This window comes from Ranitomeya imitator, chromosome 5, assembly GCF_032444005.1.
Source record: "Ranitomeya imitator isolate aRanImi1 chromosome 5, aRanImi1.pri, whole genome shotgun sequence".
In the NCBI taxonomy this organism is placed as follows: Eukaryota; Metazoa; Chordata; class Amphibia; order Anura; family Dendrobatidae; genus Ranitomeya; species Ranitomeya imitator.
In genome coordinates this window covers 262,315,111-262,336,168 of record NC_091286.1, presented here as the reverse complement: position 1 = coordinate 262,336,168, position 21,058 = coordinate 262,315,111, and the positions used below count along the sequence as shown (strand labels likewise).

Below are 21,058 nucleotides of genomic sequence, written 5' to 3'. Positions count from 1 at the left end.
CCACCCTTGACCCAGAGTTTCTGTACCCTGGTGATCTGTCTCAGCCTGATGAAGGGTATAAAACCAGAAATGTCGCTATCTTTCACAGCATACAGAGTAGATATATTGCACTTGATGTGGTGTGAACTTTAAATAAGAGAACAAAATAATTAAAATGCAAAAACATATTTTGTATCGACTGGTGTGCGGTTTCTCCAAAACATGAACACTTTTAAAACAAGTGTCAGAACTTTATTTATTTGCTACAATCTCCTGGCTCTGACTTCTGTCCTTTTAAAATTCCTCAAAAACATAATGCCTCAAAGCCATAAACATCAAATTGTTGTACACAAGGGTGAAAAAGAGCTAAATGGACCTCGTAATGACACCGACAGGTCATAATTTTACGCAAGCACCTGAAGAAACTCAGTGCATGTTCCAAAAGAAAAAGTAAAGTGCAGATTGAAACCAGCTAGCTATGTTTATGAAGAGAACTCTAGAAGAAAAAATAGTATGCATTTATTAGAAATCATACTAAATACATTAACAGAAAGTGCACCTTTCATTATTACCTTTCATAATCAAAATTGCATTATTAGATTAAATGACTAATAAGCAGGAGAAAGATAGTGTTTTCATGTTCTACTTAAGCTCTATAATGCATTTACCTTTCCACAAGTCAGTGAGTCTATCAAGCCCCTCATAGGCAAGATTGCAGACATACTGATAAAGATCTGTTGGAAAGAGACAGGCTTGGTTGTGTATAAAGTTAGCTTACTTATCTGGTCCCAGAAGCCGTGCTATTATAGTCGCTAGTATAGCCAATAAGCAGTTGCCTACGCATTTCAGCACATGCTTCTGTTCTCAATGCTGGCATTAAACGGAGCCTGTGACGACTATAATGTGATTCAAACTTAAAGTTTACAGTGCTACATGGGATTTAAAGGAGTTCTTCAGTTCTTAAATTGCTGATTTGTAATTGACTTGTTTTTTCTATCTGCTGCCATTTTCCTGCAATGAAAAATGTTATCCTATATAGTGTACAGCTCATTTCCATTGAGCTTGGCCTCAAATGCAGGGCCCAGTGTGCGTAATAGTTACATTACAGGAAAGGGGTTAACTCTTAACATCCCAGTCAGCTCTCTTCATCCATTGAGTTATATACAGCAGTTAGCTGTTCACCTCCCCTCCTGCACCCTCATACATCCCCTCTCATCTTGTGAAGAGAAGTACAGTTATAAATCATCAACTCAGTAGCTTCCTCAAAAGGTCTCCTAATGACACTCTCTGCTTTCACTGTCAGGAGCTGTGTGGTGTTAAAAAACTTTGTAATCGCTATGTTTAATTCCAGGGATAGCAGTGTAGACTCAGAACAAACCACTAATAGCTGAATGTGTTATAGCACAACTAGTGTTTTGCTTTTATAATTCAGCTAATTAAAAGGTTCTTTTCACCAAGGCTTTCACTCAAGGATGAGAGCCCGCCTGACTAGAAATCAGGAAGAAAGCAAACTATAAGGAGAATGCATTGCTTTGAATTGTTCAAGAGACAACTTGAGAATTCCCCATTAAATCCTCCATACACATCATGTAAATATCAGCTATATCCACTGATAAGAATGGGTTTCCACTATGGACTAATGTGTATAGCCGACTGATTGTTGGGATAGATGTTAATTGTGTATGAATGACTTTGGACTACCAATCACATTGTTCTCCCCCGAGATAAGCTGCCGGCCTTTCCATAGAGATCATGATTATTGCTTGTGTGTATTGGAGAGTCAGCTAAGATGACTGTTGGTCAAAACATCGTTCATTGGACAGACAGCTAATGTGGAAGGCCCACTTTAGTCCTTATAAATGTTATAGCTGCAGTATAGATTTCCTTTTTCTAATTGCAGAGAAAAACGGTTTTATTGCAAATGCAAATGAGGGCTCCTCAGTACACTCTTGGTGTGACCAAGGGCTCACTGCATCATCCTGTCACCTCAATCAAGGATGCCACAGTGGTTGCTCACTACTGTGTGATTCTGTGCGCAGTGAGTGGGAACTGTACATAGGAGAGGAGCATGAGAGCATAAGTTGAAAAGCGAGCTTGGATGCCATCAAAGCCCACACCTAAAAAAGCATTTTGTTTCTATGTAGATAAAAAGAAAACTGGGATACCATTATAGTCCCTGCAGTGTCTCTGCCCATACTTAAGAGTAGAATTTATTTATTTATGATTGATTATTTGTTAGTAATTAGGTAAGGTAACAATCACATAAAATTCACCACCAAAATCTTCAGTTGTAAGTTCTAAATATAAACAATTTGATTAAAATGTTTTAATTGTGGTGTTTTCTAAGTAAGTCATTGTCGTTGACAAAGGCTAGGACTCTTATGGTAAAGCTAGAAAGCCTTCACGTTGCAGCCGTCTAGAACGCAAAGCTCAGCCATTTTCACTATCTGAAGGAAATGCAGTGGATTGTCATTCATCTGTTCCATAAAGCTTAGTTACCTTTTCTGAATTTATCAAGTGAAATGAGAATGTCATTGTAAACACGCTGGCAGTAGTGAAAAAGGTCTGAAGATAACATAACAAAAGTTGGTAATCTAAGTACTGGACCAAATACTACTTCTGAACAATGCGCAATGACTTTAGTGCTATATCTACTAGTATTACTGCCATGGTTCTATACTACTGTTCACATGCACTAATTGGTGCAATCAAAACTACCTTAGCAGATATTAGATTGGGTAAAAGTAAGACATGCTGATCTATAGTCTAGTGCAGGTGCAATGAGGACTACAATTACCTTCTCCCAACTTAGAAAGCCAATTAAGTCCTTCATAAAAAAGACTCTGGAAGTAACGTAGAAGATCTGAACAAATGAAAATTTTATAGATAATAATTAGGTGAAAAATTTAAAGTTGAAGACCTGAAATAATATTCAAGACATTTTATTTTAAAGTATAACTAAATTTGTCTACTGGCTGATACATTGCTGTCCCGTAAAATTCCTGAAGGTACAAATCCTGACACCTGTACTGATTGGGCAAACCACAAGGCATTAACGCTCAGCTCTTGCATGAGCATGCATAACAATTTATGGACCCACTAACTTTCTTTGAAGTCCATACTCTGCTGTGCATAGTTATTAAAGAGCTGAGGGCTTCCCTCCCAACCCCCATCAATCTATGGGGCTTGGCACTTTATAGTTTTGATGAAGAATAAAAGCTGCATATGTTAGTAAACAAATATCCTAGATCTGATGAGGCCAATGTACTTACTTTGAATATGCATGTCAGAATAGCTGTATAATATTATTCCTAAGATTTCTTATGTCAGGATAGAGTTAAACTATTATCTTTCAAACTCTTTGGGAATCATTTCTATGTTTTGGCTAAAGAAAAGTAAGAATTGAAGATTGACAGTGTTGTTCTATAAAGGCAAAACCTCTCTTGAAACCTTAAGGACATCATGGAGAGGAGCTCCCAAAGCTTGTTCTTGCTGCAGAGGAAATTAATGGACTATTGAAACTTCCCCTGGCAAAATATCCCTGTTTGCCATGAAGGTTTTTAACAGGTAATGTTATTAGGCAATTCAATATGAAAAAAAAGAAATGAAAGACTGTGGAATTTTTGTTATCAATTAAAAAGAAAAAAAGAGAATTTGTTACCAGATTTTAAAACACAATCTGCATAAATTACTAAGCAAATCTCTAGTATCTGCTAAGGATTCCCTATTTTTGCAGTGTACGGGTATATGCAATTTGTATTGTACAATCTGACAAATCTGCAACAAACGTTTGATAGTGATATTACCTTCCTTTAACTCATTAACCTTTTCAAGTGCATCGAAGAATAGGTTTTGGAAGTACTGAAGAAGGCCTAAAAGAAAAAGGCATTTTTGGGCCGGGGTCACACTTGCGAGTTCAATGCGAAAAACTTGCGTGAGTCTCTCGCATCAATACCGGCACTGCCGCCAGCACTAGGGACTGGAGCGTGCGGCTGCATGTATTTCTATGCAGCTGAATGCTCAAGTCCCTAGTCCCGGCGGCAGTGCTGGGTATTGATGCGTGAGTTTCTCGCATTCAACTCGCAAGTGTGACCCCGGCCTTTGATACACAATGAGCAATTATTTCCCAAAATTTCAACATATTGTAATAAAAAATGTCACAAGACCAGAAGCAGAAAACAATGCAAAGGTAACTAATTATAAGGACTGTCAGTACTTTGTTTTGCACTACAGTTGGATCCACACAGGATAGGACAATGCATGAATCACACAGTAAGCATTATGTTTAGTGCACATGCCCCACATTTTCACTGAGAATTATATTCATATTAATGCAAGATATATACAGTACAGACCAAAAGTTTGGACACACCTTCTCATTTAAATATTTTTCTGTATTTTCATGACTATGAAAATTGTGCATTCACACTGAAGGCATCAAAACTATGAATTACCACATGTGGAATTATATATTTAACAAAAAAGTGTGAAACAACTGAAATTATGTCTTATATTCTAGGCTCTTCAAAGTAGCCACCTTTTGTTTTGATTACTGCTTTGCACACTCTTGGCATTCTCTTGATGAGCTTCAAGAGGTAGTCACCGGGAATGGTTTTCACTTCACAGGTGTGCCTTGTCAGGTTTATTAAGTGGGATTTCTTGCCTTATAAATGGGGTTGGGACCATCAGTTGTGTTGTGCAGACATTTGGTGGATACACAGCCGATAGTCCTACTGAATAGACTGTTAGAATTTGTATTATGGCAAGAAAAAAGCAGCTAAGTAAAGAAAAATGAGTGGCCATCATTACTTTAAGAAATGAAGGTCAGTCAGTCCGAAAAATTGGGAAAACTTTGAAAGTGTCCCCAAGTGCAGTGGCAAAAACCATCAAGTGCTGCAAAGAAACTGGCTAACAAGAGGACCGCCCCAGGAAAGGAAGACCAAGCGTGACCTCTGCTTCTGAGGACAAGTTTATCCGAGTAACCAGCCTCAGAAATCGCCACACAGAGTTCTAGCAGCAGACACATCTGTACAAAAACTGTTAAGAGGAGACTTTGTGCAGCAGGCTTTCATGGTAAAATAGCTGCTAGGAAACCACTGCTAAGGACAGGCAGCACGCAGAAGAGACTTGTTTGGGCTAAAGAACACAAGGAATGGACATTAGACTAGTGGAAATCTATGCTTTGTTCTGATGAGTCCAAATTTGAGATCCTTGGTTCCAACCACCGTGTCTTTGTCTGACGCAGAAAAGGTGAACGGATGGACTCTACATGCCTGGTTGCCACCGTGAAGCATGGAGGAGGAAGTGTGATGGTGTGGGGGTGCATTGCTGGTGACACTGTTGGGGATGTATTCAAAATTAAAAGCATATTGAACCAGCATGGCTACCACAGCATCTTGCAGCGGCATGCTATTCCATCAGGTTTGCGTTTAGTTGGACCATCATTTATTTTTCAACAAGACAATGACCCCAAACACACCTCCGGGCTGTGTAAGGGCTATTTGACCTAGAAGGAGAGCGATGGGGTGCTACGCCAGATGACCTGGCCTCCACAGTCACCAGACCTGAACCCAATCGAGATGGTTTGGGGTGAGCTGCACTGCAGAGTGAAGGTAAAAGGGCCAACAAGTGCTAAGCATCTCTGGGAACTCCTTCAAGATTGTTGGAAGACCATTCCCGGTGACTACCTCTTGAAGCTCATCAAAAGAATACCAAGAGTGTGCAAAGCAGTCATCAAAGCAAAAGGTGGCTACTTTGAAGAAACTAGAATGTAAGACATATTTTTAGTTGTTTCACACTTTTTTTTAAGCATATAATTCCACATGTGTTAATTCAAAGTTTTGATGCCTTCAGTGTGAATGTACAATTTTCATAGTCATGAAAATACAGAAAAATCTTTAAATGAGAAGGTGTGTCCAAACTTTTGGTCTGTACTGTATATATTTTGCTTTCAAACATCCACAAAACATTGTTTGAAAAGCCTTCCACAGACATGTGTTCTGCAGATCAGACTTTACAAGATTCCTGCTCTTTAAATAAAGCAGATCACTCACTCATCCATGATTGTCAACCCATTGATTGTATATATCAGACTCTAAATTCACCTTCATATTATCTGCTAATCCTAAAGTTTCACATACTTTTGCCATTTAGAGACAAAGTATAATATTTTTCACTCATTTATATTTCCATTCTTTTCCATTCTTAGGACTTGTGTGAAAAACTGATGTAGTTTTAGTTAAAATTTATGGAGACATATGTTAGGGTTGGCGGAACGCACCAAATATATAATTTATTAAATGGAATTGGTGCGTTCGCAACCCGGGATCCACCGTGCAGGAAAACACCTGCTGCTAAATAATGGCGGCTCTATATGGCGGTATATACCAACTCTGTTAGCTTCACAGAGTAACCGCGAGAGGAAAGCTCTGTGCCCTGTTAGACTTTCACAGAGGCACAGGCCAACTACCCAGATGTGAGCAGTGAGTGGTCATGCATGCATACAAAACTCCTCGCCGGAGATGCCAGCATTCTAGGGGCTTATTTCAGCCGGGTCCCTGAACACACTTAAACACAATCTCCTCGCCGGAGGTGCCAGCATTCTAGGGGCTTATTTCAGCCGGGTCCCTGAACACATTCAAACACATGACCACATTGGCGCAAAGCATATAGCATAAGACGATACTAGCGCATGGCCGTGCAGTCATGCGCAGTTTATATAGTTGCAGCACAGGAAGCTGCTACTGAAGTTTTTTCCCTTTCAGGACCTTCCAGAAGGACCAATGAAAAGTGCTGCAGTACCTGAGCATGTTTTGCCCTTTCAGGACCTTCCAGAAGGACCAATGGAATGTACTGCAGCACCTGAGCAAGTGACCGAACATGTGGCCCTCGACCTCCAATGGGAGACCCTGCCCTGGGCATGCTCAGTGTGAGTAAACAAGGACTTAGTCCCAGAGAGGCTCGCTCGCCGCAGATCAGTGCAGGGTACCATAGGAAAGCCAGAAAAGGCAGTAGTGACCCTATGTACCGAATCAGCCCCAGCGAGACGCTGGGAGCGACGTCTCCGCTGAGCAGAGCCCACTGCGGCCGATACCGAATGGGAGACCGCAGCAGACACGGATCGAGATTCCCCCTGTGCAGCAGAGGAAACTCGACTCCTAACATTACCCCCCTCCTAGGGCCCCCCCCTCCTTGAGCCTCACTACGCTCAAAAGCTGCGATAAGCAGCGGAGCCCGAATGTGCTCCACAGGCTCCCAGGTTCTATCCTCTGGGCCGTGACCCTTCCAGTCCACCAGATAAAATTTCTTGCCACGTACCACCTTGCACCCCACAATAGCATTCACATCAAACTCATCCGTGGATGAACCCGATGTCCCAGCAGATGACTCGGAAAACCGGGACAAATGAACGGGCTTTAAGAGGGAAACGTGGAAAGTATCGGTGATACCAAGGCGTGGAGGAATAGCCAAACGGTAGACCACAGGGTTGACCTGTTCCCGAACCTTAAACGGGCCAATGTAGCGAGGAGCAAACTTAGTGGACTCAACTCGCAGCCTGATGTTACGGGCGGAGAGCCACACTAAGTCGCCAGGAGCAAAGACCGGAGCGGGGCGCCGGTGTGTATCAGCCGAAACCCTCATTCTCTCCTTGGAGGCCCGGATGGCATCCTGTGTGCGGTCCCAGATGTCACGTGCCTCCACCGCCCAGTCTGCCACCCTAGAATCGGTGGATGACACGGGCATGGGCACAGGGACACGCGGATGCTGGCCGTAATTAAGGAGAAAAGGAGTTTGACCAGTGGAATCGGCTACGGCGTTGTTCAGGGCAAATTCCGCCCAAGGTAGCAAAGATGCCCAGTCATCCTGCCTAGCAGAGACGAAATGTCGCAAATATGTCACCAGAGTCTGGTTGGTTCTCTCCACCAACCCATTCGTCTCGGGATGGTATGCAGAGGAGAGGTTTAACTCTATGCTGAGTAAACGGCAGAGCTCTCTCCAAAACCGAGATGCGAACTGGGGACCCCGATCGCTGACAATCTTATCAGGCATACCATGCAAACGGAAAACGTGTTTAATGAACAACACCGCCAAGGCCCGTGCTGAGGGTAACCGAGGAAGCGGCACCAAATGCACCATCTTGGAGAAATGGTTGGTGACAACCCAAATAATGGAGCAGCCACGCGACTTGGGTAGACCCACCACAAAGTCCATCCCGACCATCTCCCAGGGCCTGTCTGCCACAGGTAGAGGGTAAAGAAACCCAGCAGGCCATTGCCGAGGAGACCGATTCTGGGCGCAAGAAACGAACGCCTGAATATAGTCCTTGACATCTCGGGCCATATGCGGCCACCAGTATGTTCTCGCCAGAAGCTCACATGTCCTCTTGGTCCCAAAATGCCCACCCACTCTGGAGGAGTGAGCCCAAGAGAGAACCTCCGGTCGCAAGTTAGCTGGTACAAAAGTCTTGCCCGGGGGCACAGACTGTAGCGAAACCGGAGCTACAGTTCTCAGGCTCTCAGAAGGGACAATAAGCCGAGGCTCCTCCTCCTCCTCCGATGACACCACGGAGCGGGAGAGAGCGTCAGCACGAACGTTCTTCTCCCCGGAGAGGAAATGGAGAGTAAAATGGAACCGGGAGAAGAACAGGGACCATCTAGCCTGGCGAGAATTCAGCCGCTGGGCCGTTTGCAAATACACCAAGTTCTTGTGGTCAGTGAAGACTTGGAAGGGAAAGCGAGCTCCCTCCAAGAGATGTCTCCACTCCGAAAAAGCCAACTTCATGGCCAGCAACTCCCTGTCCCCGATGGAATAATTCCTCTCCGCTGGTGTGAAGGTCTTGGAGAAGAAGAAGCAAGGATGCTTCCGACCTTGAGCATCCTTTTGGAAAAGGACTGCTCCAGCACCAACGGATGAGGCATCCACCTCCAAGACAAATGGCTTATCAACATCGGGGCGATGTAGGATGGGAGCGCTAGCGAAGTGTGACTTGATCGAGAGAAAGGCTTTGGAGACCTCCTCTGACCACAACTTGGGATTTGCTCCCTTCTTGGTGAGGGCAACCAAGGGAGCTACCAAAGTTGAGAAGTGTGGAATGAACTGGCGATAGTAATTAATGAACCCCATAAAGCGCTGCACCGCTTTAAGAGAATGGGGTTCCTGCCAGTCCATTACAGCCTGTAGCTTGGCAGGATCCATAGCCAAACCCTGGGCAGAGATGATATAACCAAGGAATGGCAAGGACTCCTGCTCAAACACACACTTCTCCAACTTGGCGTAGAGGGAGTTTGCCCGTAAGAGGTCGAAGACTTTGCGAACATCTCTCCGATGGGAGTCAATATCTGGAGAGAAGATGAGAATATCATCCAGATAGACTACGACCGAGGTGGTGAGCATATCCCGGAAGATGTCATTCACAAAGTCTTGGAAAACGGCTGGGGCATTACAGAGCCCGAAGGGCATCACCAGATATTCATAGTGCCCATCCCTGGTGTTAAAAGCCGTCTCCCATTCATCCCCCTCACGGATGCGAATCAAGTTGTAAGCACCCCGCAGATCTAACTTTGTAAATACCCTCGCTCCCCGTAGCCTATCAAACAGCTCAGATATCAGGGGTAGTGGGTACTTGTTCTTAACGGTGATGGCGTTAAGACCCCTGTAGTCTATGCATGGACGTAAGTCTCCAGTCTTCTTCTGTACGAAGAAGAACCCTGCCCCTGCCGGTGACACTGACTTCCTAATGAATCCTCTTGCCAGATTCTCCTGGATGTACTGGGACATTGCCTCCGTCTCCGGGAGAGATAACGGATAGACCCGACCCCGGGGAGGCTCAGCATCAGGCAAGAGGTCAATAGGACAGTCATAGGGGCGGTGAGGCGGAAGGGTCTCCGCAGCTCTTTTGGAGAACACGTCTGCATAGGGCCAATAGTGCTTGGGGAGAGAGGAAAGATCTGCGGGTACCTGTGTAGTAGCAACCTGAACGCACTCCCTCAGACATCTACCCTCGCAAGATTTACTCCAACCCAAAATTCTCCCAGAGGACCACTCAATATGAGGAAAATGGTAGCGAAGCCATGGTATCCCCAACAGGACCTCATCAATTCCCTCAGGAATGACTAATAGGGAGATTATCTCCTGATGTGATGGAGACACAGATAGCGTGAAAGGAATGGTTTGGTGGGTAATCTGTGAAGGTAGTGATGACCCATTTACCACTCGAACGGTTACCGGCTTGGCGAGCATCACCAAGGGTATTGTGTGACGCTGGGCAAAAGCGGAAGACATAAAGTTACCCTCTGCCCCAGAATCCACGCATAGCTCGACCATAAGAGTGGATGGGCCTATGGTAATTGTCCCCTTGAAGGACAACTTTGAGGCAAACGTCGCCGTGTCTAGTGTACCTCCTCCAACTGCCACTAGACGCTGACGTTTCCCCGACCGCTGAGGACCCTTGGAGGCAAGGTGTCCTGACTGCTGGCAAACATGACGGACCTTATGTGCACGGGCAGACTGAGACTTGGATCCCGCTCGTGTCACCTCTAAGGCCTCATGTGACTCGGATGCCTATACTGGAGATTCCAAAGGTTTGGCAAAGGTGGGAGCCAGCCGAAACCTCTGCCTACACTGGGCTCGCTCCAACCTCCGCTAGTTAAAACGGAGGTCAATACGAGTAGATACGGCTATGAGCTCCTCCAGTGTGGCGGGAATCTCCCTAGTGGCCAAAGCGTCCTTCACATGGTCAGCCAGCCCCCTCCAAAATACGGGAATGAGGGTTTTATCTGGCCATTCCAACTCAGACGCTAATGTCCGGAAGTGAACAGCAAAATGGCTGACCAAGGTTGAACCCTGAGTCAAAGCCAGCAGTTGGAGCGCTGTATCATGGGTGACTTGAGGTCCTAAAAAGACCTGTTTCAGAGTGTCCAGAAACCTAGGAACACTCCGCACCACATGATCGTTGCGCTCCCACAGCGGCGTAGCCCACTCCAACGCTCTGTCCGACAGGAGAGAGATTATGAATCCCACCTTTGCCCGCTCAGTAGGGAAACGTGCAGCCAGAAGCTCGAGGTGTATACCACATTGGCTCACGAAACCCCTACAGGACTTACTGTCCCCAGAGTATCTCTCAGGCAAAGGAAGGTGAGATAGGGTCGGAACAGAGGTGGCAGTGGGTAAAGCTGCTGCAGCCACGCTAGCAGCCTGAACAGCTATTGCGGTAACATCCACCGCCGAGGTTGCACGCTCAAGAGACGCCAACCGGCCCTCCAGCAGCTGGATGTACCCCTGCAATCGCTGTTCATCCGCCATTACTTAGCCAGATCCTGGCGCTAGTATACTGTTAGGGTTGGCGGAACGCACCAAATATATAATTTATTAAATGGAATTGGTGCGTTCGCAACCCGGGATCCACCGTGCAGGAAAGCACCTGCTGCTAAATAATGGCGGCTCTATATGGCGGTATATACCAACTCTGTTAGCTTCACAGAGTAACCGCGAGAGGAAAGCTCTGTGCCCTGTTAGACTTTCACAGAGGCACAGGCCAACTACCCAGATGTGAGCAGTGAGTGGTCATGCATGCATACAAAACTCCTCGCCGGAGATGCCAGCATTCTAGGGGCTTATTTCAGCCGGGTCCCTGAACACACTTAAACACAATCTCCTCGCCGGAGGTGCCAGCATTCTAGGGGCTTATTTCAGCCGGGTCCCTGAACACATTCAAACACATGACCACATTGACGCAAAGCATATAGCATAAGACGATACTAGCGCATGGCCGTGCAGTCATGCGCAGTTTATATAGTTGCAGCACAGGAAGCTGCTACTGAAGTTTTTTCCCTTTCAGGACCTTCCAGAAGGACCAATGGAAAGTGCTGCAGTACCTGAGCATGTTTTGCCCTTTCAGGACCTTCCAGAAGGACCAATGGAATGTACTGCAGCACCTGAGCATGTGACCGAACATGTAGCCCTCGACCTCCAATGGGAGACCCTGCCCTGGGTATGCTCAGTGTGAGTAAACAAGGACTTAGTCCCAGAGAGGCTCGCTCGCCGCAGATCAGTGCAGGGTACCATAGGAAAGCCAGAAAAGGCAGTAGTGACCCTATGCACCGAATCAGCCCCAGCGAGACGCTGGGAGCGACGTCTCCGCTGAGCAGAGCCCACTGTGGCCGATACCGAATGGGAGACCGCAGCAGACACGGATCGAGATTCCCCCTGTGCAGCAGAGGAAACTCGACTCCTAACAACATATGGAAAATTCTGAAGGATTCACATACTTTCAAGTACCACTGTAGGATTGAATCAAAAAAGAGCAAACACTAATATTTCTCCTCTGGATTCAAAGTTTTGGTCATTAGGAATAAAATATTGGAAAAAAAAATCTGCATATGCAATTCCATTCAAATGGAATTTACAGTTCTTGGGATCTTTTGTACATTCACGGTTATTTTTACAGTGTCCATTTACACAAGAGGCATTTTGTGTCATGAAATTGACAACCAATATTTCAGTTTCTCCAATCCAAGAGTGCAGCTGTGCAATATAATTGCGTTTTTTGCCATTGTTCATGTAAGTAAAGTATGAATGCCTAAATGATTACCACAAAATAATCATACCATTACGTAAAAATGTATTAAGTTACCTTGTCCAAACTGACTAAGTTTGTTAACTCCGTCTAGGAGCAGATTCTTGAAGAACTGAATACAATCTGAAGAAAAACAAAAAAAGAATATATAGCATTCTTACAGCTATAGTGGGAGATTGGCTACATCTCTAGATAGGTTACCAAAGTTTGCAGTATTTTATTTGTAAAAATAAACCTTACAAAAGTTTTTTTTTAACTATGTCAGATAAGATCACACATAGCCATCATTTCACTTTACCAGCTACAAAATTCCTACCATTCAAATTAGGTACTGCCATGATCCTTGATATATCTATCATGGTGTCAAGAGAAGGATGACTGGGGAAACCCTGCATAAAGGGGTTTTACTATGAACAAAGTTCATTTTAATCAACGTTTTATTCAAAAGATCTTTTAACAATTATAAGTTGCATAATAACACAGTACACAGCAGGGGCTCAGTTACAAGATTATCTCAGCACAGGAATATTTTATTTTACACATCCGATTGTTTAACAGTTACATGAAGAGTGAGGGCACTGCTCACGAGCTTACAATTTATAATTCTATGCTACTTACTGCCAAAATAATGAATATTTTTACCTTCTCCAAATTCAGAAACTTTATTAAGTCCTCCATAGAAGAGATTCTGGAAGAACTGAGCCCAAACTAAAAGTAGAAACCAAATAAGTGTTAATTTTGTTATCTCATGTTATTTTGGAATCCTATTTCAGAAAAAAATATATAATGCCCCTTTAATGAATGGGCCACAGCAGGGACAATACACATACAAAATTATTAATTTTACCAAAAAGTACAAAGCTGACAAAGACCACACTGTGCTACTCTTTATTACAGTAGGGATTTGTATCTTGAAAAAACAACTTCCACATGTTTCCCTTGGTAATAGATTAGTAGTTTATCATCATATAAAGTAAATGGAAGTGACTGTATAAAATGCAATCAGCTGTTAAACAATTGCATTTACGAAGTTCCTCATGTACACTGCTATCTTAAGTAACTAGTTTTAAAAACAACCCAAATTGTTTGAGAATTGTGATCACTGAACTAGATAATTCAGTTCAATCTCCTGGAGTCTTAAGAAAAAAATTGTTGTGACTTTACAAAGAGTTACATAAGGACAATGCTTCACTACAATATTTAAGAAACATACCAACTGTGACTAACAAAATCAGAAAATATTACCTTCTCCATATAGAGTAAATGTATTAAAGACATCAAGAAAGAAGTCCTGAAAAAACGCAGACCATTCTGAAGAGAAATAGACAAATGTATGTAAATTGGATATCAATATAAACGTAACCTTAAGCAAAAAGAAGAGTGGCATAGCCTTTAAAGGGGTTGTCTACTACTAGGACAACCCCTTTTCGTACCCTATGAGGTGCCCCAATAAAATAAAAAAGCCTATAATCACCTCCTGGGCCGGTGCCATTCTCGCGGTGTCGGCAAACGCTTTCCCCGGGGAGCTCTTGCTGTTGTTGTGACATGTGACCTTGGCACCCAATCAGCATTGCGTCATTGTCCCCACCTTCGAACAAATTGAGTATGAAGAGGAAGTCAGAGATAAGCTGCATCCCACAGAGACAGTGACACCAGTACTGATTGGGCGCCGGGGTCATGTGTCACAACAACCGCACTGGAGCCCAGTGGAGAGCGAGTGCCAACACCGCAGGAACTATGCCGGCAAGAGAGATGAGCATAAGCTTCTTGTTTATCTGCACCAAGCATGGGGTATGACAAAGAGTGGTCCAAGTAGTGCACAACTTCTTTGAGTCCTCAAGGTGCCATGATTTTTGTGTTAGTGCTACCGTTACACACCCTACAGCCAGGGCCGGACTGGCCATTGGGCATTTCTGGCAAATGCCAGAAGGGCTGGTGCCTGCAGTGGGCCGCTCGATCTGTCGCCCCCTTCACGCTGTCATCCGGCGTTCTGTTTTCTGCAGCCAGCACACTAGGCAGCATCAGCTTGCCTTGTGCACAGGATCATGCTGCACTTCTAAAATCACTGTGTCCGCCATGCTAGACAGGATGAAGTTGATGCCCGCGGTCTGATGTTCTGAACACCAGCTGTGATGCAGTAACATAGACACAGGGCAGGGGCAGGGGGAGAGGCGTGCTCTGCTGTTCTGTGCTGCTGGGACCCTGCCACTTACTGCAGCCTGGGGTCAGGAGTCAGGACATCAGACGCCCACTTCCTCCTGTCCAGCGAGGCGGCAGGGACAGAAAGGTTTTACGGCTGCTGATAACCTTACCCTGAGTGCATGGAGCAGATTAGAAGCACAGAAAGCCAGAAGTTGTACCTGGATCTAGCTAGGCAAGCTCTAATAGAATTAAGAAAAAAAAGCTGTGTCCACTCTTCTTCCCTCAAAAAATCACCACTCCTGTGATGAACTATACTCCCAGCATGCCATAGGAGCTGCTGAACATGCTGGGAGTTATAGTTCTCAAAAGTAGGGAAAAGGCTATGTGCACACACAGTTTTGATGGCTGCGGATTTTTCCGCAGTGGATTTCAGAAATCCGCAGGTAAAAGGCACTGCGTTTTACCTGCGGATTAACCCCGGATTTATCGCGGTTTTTATGCGGATTTTGTGCAGATTCCACCTGCAGTTTTACAGCTGTGGATTCCTATTATGGAGCAGGTGTAAACCACTGCGGAATCCGCACAAAGAATTGACATGCTGCGGAATAAACAATGCTACATTCCCGCCCGTTTTTTGTGTATGTGCACTGCGGATTGCGTTTCCCATAGGTTTACATGGTACTGTAAATGCGTGGAAAGCTGCTGCAGACCCGCAGTGGCGGATCCACTGCGGATCTGCAGCAAAATCCACAACGTGTGCACATAGCCTAATAGTCAACCATGGGACATAGATGCCCCCTGTCGGATCTTAAAGGAAATCTGATGGCTGAGGGTATGTTTCCACTTGGCGTAGTTGCTGTGGATTTGATGCAGTGTCCTATCCGCAGCGGCCAGATGTTACAGAATAGTGGATGGGATTTTATGAAATCCCATCTCCACTAAACATGCACTGACACCTCCGCGACGTCATCCCAGGTCCTTTGCACACAGCACCCCTGGGAACAGAAGGCACCGCGTGCACCGCTAAGAGTTGGGAGGACTTCTGGGGCCATCGGAAGATAAGTATATCAAAATTTTTTATTTTAATTCTTTTTTTTTACAGGGATATGGTGCCCATTCCGTGCAGGAGAGTTTCCTCTCATCCACCCTGGGTACCAACCGCAGATGATCCGCTTACTTCCCGCGTGGTGGACATAGCCCCATGCGGAAAGTAAATGGATCAATGCATTCTTATGTGTGTGGAATCCCCGCAATTCCACAAAATAATGAAAATGCTGTGTTTTTTTCCAGAATGCATTTCCGTTCCAGAAAAAAAACGCAGCATGTGCACAAAAATTGTGGATTGCATTCTAATTAATAGGATGCTTAAGGTAAGCGTTTTTTCACGTTTTTATATTGAAAAAACGTGAAAAAAACGCGAAAAATCCTCAACATGTGCACTTAGCCTTAGTGTGTAACCAACATACGACAAGTGTGCATGTGTTCCTTCAAATGCCAGGGCTAAATTTTTGTCCTAGTCCGGCCCTGCCTACAGCCTCATTCCTGTACATGTCTCTCTCATTAACTGTAATCTGATTATTACCTAATTTATTGTAAAAATACATTTTGCTAACCTGTGTGTGAAAGGGTATTGTCTCTTTGGGAAAAGGAAAAAAGAAAAGTAGGAACAAAGGAAAGAAAGAAAGAAATAAGGAAGGAAAGAAAGAAAATATAAAATAAAGAACTAGAGAGAGAGAGAGAGAGAGACCCCAGAAAGGAAAACGCATGCTTAGTTTAAAAAAAAGGAATCCGTCATCGGATTCTGTCATTGGACGATCCGGTGCCATAGGCTTCCATTCTAGCAAATGCCGGATCCGTCGCTGTCCGTTTTTTTGACGGACACAAAAATGTTACTATGTCCGTTTTCTCCGGCCGCCGGAAAAAACGGATGAAATGTGAGTCCACTTGTCGCTAATACAAGTCTATGAGAAAAAAACGGATCTGGCGGCAATTTTTGCCAGATCAGTTTTTTTCTAAATTCACTGGATTGTGCCTGGCGGCAAAAAACTGATGTGTGAAAGCAGCCCTAACTTTTAAAACCTGCATATGTTACTAGCTAATACATATCACTATGTTACCTTTTCCATACTGAGCAAGAATGGTAAATTTGTCTTGGAAGGTATCCTGGAAGAACTGAACCCAATCTGTAAGAAAACACACACCAGTGTTAGCTGTTTTGTCAGTGCCAAACATAGACTGAGAAGATGCTTGCTTGACCATAGCTCCATCTCCTCTCCAGTGGATCGGTGATAAGTGCTTTAGACTGGAATAACCATTAAAGGGAACCTGTCACCCCCCCCAGGCGTTTTTAACTAAAAGAGCCACCTTGTGCAGCAGTAATGCTGCATTCTGACAAGGTGGCTCTTTTAGTTCTGGGTGCTGTAACTGTCGAAATAAGTTTTGTAATTTGTCCTAAATACCTTTTCTTCAATCAAGGAGGCAGGCCTTTTCCCCCTGCTGCAGACGCCACACAGCCGTCACTCAAATCTTCTTGGCGCCTGGCGCCGCCTCCTCACTGCTGTTTTGAAATGCGCCGGCGCCTGGGCTCTTTTCTCCTGCCTTGGGCAGGTGCAGTGAGCGCTGCCCGTCTGTCCTCATATGCAGTCCAGCTGACTGCGCCTGTGCGGATGCCCTGCCTGTGAATCCCAGCCCCACAGTGTCTTCTTATTTATTCATACTACGGGGCTGGGATTCACAGGCAGGGCGTCCGCACAGGACATAGCTATCATGAATCCACAGTTGGCTATTCTTTGAGTAGCCTTTCCCCCCAAACTACTCCATACATTCCAATGTGTTGAAGCTCAGTCTCTATTCCTTCCCTATTTTCATTCAGCCTGTAATATTTCATCTTGATCTGCAGACTATGTGCAACTTCAATGTGAGATATGACAGCAACTCTTGTAAACATGAAGTCAGATTCCAATCAAGGCACATTGGAAATGTATGCATTACTCAATAACTCCTGCCAAGAACGGATCCATTCCAATAGTAGTGGCTGATGACTATGGTAGGTATGTACTAATCTCACATGCATCAAATATAACAACTAAGTCTCACTAAAAGTTAAAAGGGGATACTTCACAATATTCACTTAATACTGTAAATAGAATTACTCTTGCACTGTAGTTGTCATCCACACAATGCGGTTGGAAATGCAGCGTAAAAATGTGCAGCATTGAAAAATGTAATTGAGGAATGCAAGCATTCTCCCAGCCTACCCCTTACCATTTTCAACAGACATCCATTTCTCCTTACTCCACCATATACATTGAGATAACACAAAAAATTATGCTTTCAGACCTTGAACAGTAGAAGGACCAGTTGTGACCAACAGGATACATGGATTGATGATGTAAAAAAGTGTAAAAAGTTGCAGGATGCATTACTCTGGTCCGATTTACAGACCAGAATACTATATGTAATAGAAAGAAGTTCCTGCACCTGTTTGCTGTATGAATGAGTTCATGGAGCAGACAGAATCTATCTTAAAAGACGTCAAAGACCCCTTTTTTCATATGGTCATCTGAACCCAACCTGAGCATGACAAATGTATTTATTTTTCATGAATACAGGATCAAGTTTAAATACAACATGCTCAATTACTCTTTCTACAGACATCTGCCATTTCATGACAGCCATGAGGTCACAACGCATGTGAAATCTTCAGCCAATCCTACCGGAGTTGATAAGTTTTGATGACTTACATCCAAAGTGTAGACCAGCTGTAAATCAGTTGCTAAGAATATTATTTATTACCAACAAATACAAATATTTCATATAATCACCTCCTCCAAACTGGGTCAGTATATTAAGTCCACTATATGAGATATTCTGGAGGACATGAACATAGCCTGAAAGAGAATGAACAGAAAATGTGAGTTTTAAAAGTCTCAAGCTGACAACTCATCAGATGACAATGTTCAACGTGTTTTTGTGCACCCTTAGAAATCAACAATGCACATATCACATTTCCAATAAATACCATGAGACAAATTATTGATCTGCTACTAAAAAAACTACTAACAACTTATTTAATATACAGTAAAAAGGAAAAGGTTTAGACAATAGTGATTTAATTTTAGATACAAGCTGTGGAGGAAGCGAGAAACCTGTTAGGCCAGATCACCAACATGGTGGTCATCTTGTATACAGCCATATAGGATTCATGTTCAGTTTTTCTATTAAATAAGTTACACATCAAATTGGTAGATAATTTTGCAAAGTAAAAGCAATGATGGGTTTTACATTAACCCAACCTTATATTATTTTTTTAATATAATTCCATCTTTAAGGATCTGTAATGTTAAAAACTAAGATTGGGATGTATGGGTCAGCAGCATATTTTTCAGGTTTTTCACAGCAAGAAATCTTTGAGTTTGCCAAAACTTAGTCAATAAAATTAAAACCTTTTTACATATTTTATACATTTTATAATTAACAGATGCTTGGCAAATATTGGAATGTACACAACACTATTTCTCTAGTTCACCAACCTTCGCCAAATTCATTAACGGTGCTGAAAGCATCTCTCAGGAGGCTCTGAAGATAGTCAGGAGAATCTAGCGGAATCAGAATAAAACATAATATTTAAAGGGTTGTTGTCCACTATTTTCATATTGAGATCTTGACTTTTGACTCACGGCACCCCCAATGATTAGCTGTTCTATCTCCAGTGGTGATGTAAATGGTGTTTTGAGGGATATATAGCTCTGTATATGTATTAGTGGCCACTGCTGAGAACTGCAGTTCAGCTCTCAATTAGGCAGGATAAGCTAAGCACATTGATATACAGTATATGTCTGTGGAAAAAGATTCAGTAAGAACAAAATATTATTAATTGAAATTGTGTACTCATTTTCAGTTTAGCAGTTGGAAGGTTGGTTCTAATCAGTAAAAAGAGTTTAGCTGTTGCCTGAAATCATATTTATTGGAATAGTATTTTTCCTATCTCCTCAATGTAAAAGCTATACTCACCAAACTTGTTTATGTCAATAACATTAATAAAACCCCTACTTTTACTGCCAAATCATTGCTCAATTGTTAAGGTTCTTTCACATTGCGTTTTGCCACCCATTCATTGGTCCCATCAGGGCTTACGTCCAAACTACCTACAAAATGGGATTCGGGTGTATTCAGGGATGAGGCCATAGATTATAATGATGCTGACAGAGTTTTCGCCCTCTGATGTGCATCATTTTCGGGCATGTACACCTACTGGAGAAAGATATCCAGATGCAGTAGACTGTGTTTCAGTGTTCACCTTCAGTAGGCATACATGCCTGAAAATGTTGCACACCAGAGTGCACATTCACTCAGTTGGCATAATTATAGTTTATGGTCCCATTGTCACATGTGTCTGATTCCGGTATTGCGGAGGGTTATGGTGTAAGCCCTTATGGGATCAACGAACAGGTAGCAAAATGCAATGTGACAGCACCATTAGAAATCATTCTTTAATTAAAAGAAACTTGGCATCTCATACATGCTGCCCAATCCATGAGCAGCATTTATTAGACACTGGCTTCATGATTTCAGCATGGTATGTTCAATTTCAACCAGGTATGGAAGACTAATTGGAAAGGCCCATCCCTGGCAGCCTGAGTGGCAGGTCTCTACCTACATGAGTGTATAGTGAAAAACCTGACAGTAATTGGCAGTGGATGGGGAAAAGCCACCATGGACCAGCCTTTTCAACTAGTCTCTCATGTGGCTAGTCACCCAACAGATTTTAAAGTATGTTTTCCTTTGAAACTCTGCAGTGTTTCAGAGTCAAACATACCTGTTTGAAATCATGCAGCCAGTGTTTGATACATGATGCCTGCGGATTGGGCAAAATATATTAGCTTTCAGGTTCCCTTTAAATGGGCTTATGAGGCACTCAATATATCTTGGACATGGCCGTGCAGATCACCTTCCATTTCTACCTGTTTTTCATCTATCTCTGACCTCCTTTTACTTGATTAACAGCCATCATTTTACAGTACAGTAGCCAAAGGCAGGTGAGATAGGTGTAAAACAATTAGCTGGGAAGATAAATCAAGGTTGCACTGAGTGCATAATTAGCATATGTGAATAAAGAATAATTTCTGGAAAATGCAGTAACAGATCTGGATACTAATAGGGAATGTTCTTAACCCCGTTACCCCAAGGGTGGTTTGCATGTTAATAACAAGGCCAATTTTAACAATTCTGACCACTGTCCCTTTATGAGGTTATAACTCTGGAACGCTTCAACAAATCCCAGTGATTCTGACATTGTTTTCTTGGGACATAACCACTTAACCCTGCTGTTCTGTTCGGTCTGGGGAGACCTATTTTGAACTT

At 43.5% G+C, this 21,058-nt stretch overlaps 1 protein-coding gene across 25 annotated transcripts in view; it reads right to left on the bottom strand.

Moving 5' to 3' along the window:
- The window catches only part of LOC138637428 (titin homolog), a 1,151,517-nt gene that overhangs the window by 17,993 nt on the left and 1,112,466 nt on the right, over positions 1 to 21,058 (bottom strand). For all 25 annotated transcript variants that reach the window (XM_069726100.1, XM_069726106.1, XM_069726124.1 and 22 more), the window contains 9 exons: positions 19,228 to 19,293; positions 18,520 to 18,585; positions 16,813 to 16,878; positions 13,799 to 13,864; positions 13,196 to 13,261; positions 12,611 to 12,676; positions 3,786 to 3,851; positions 2,777 to 2,842; positions 648 to 713 (listed from right to left, as the gene is read on the bottom strand). In XM_069726100.1, the coding sequence (XP_069582201.1) occupies positions 648 to 713; positions 2,777 to 2,842; positions 3,786 to 3,851; positions 12,611 to 12,676; positions 13,196 to 13,261; positions 13,799 to 13,864; positions 16,813 to 16,878; positions 18,520 to 18,585; positions 19,228 to 19,293 (594 nt within the window). The remainder of the gene's footprint in view (positions 1 to 647; positions 714 to 2,776; positions 2,843 to 3,785; positions 3,852 to 12,610; positions 12,677 to 13,195; positions 13,262 to 13,798; positions 13,865 to 16,812; positions 16,879 to 18,519; positions 18,586 to 19,227; positions 19,294 to 21,058) is intronic.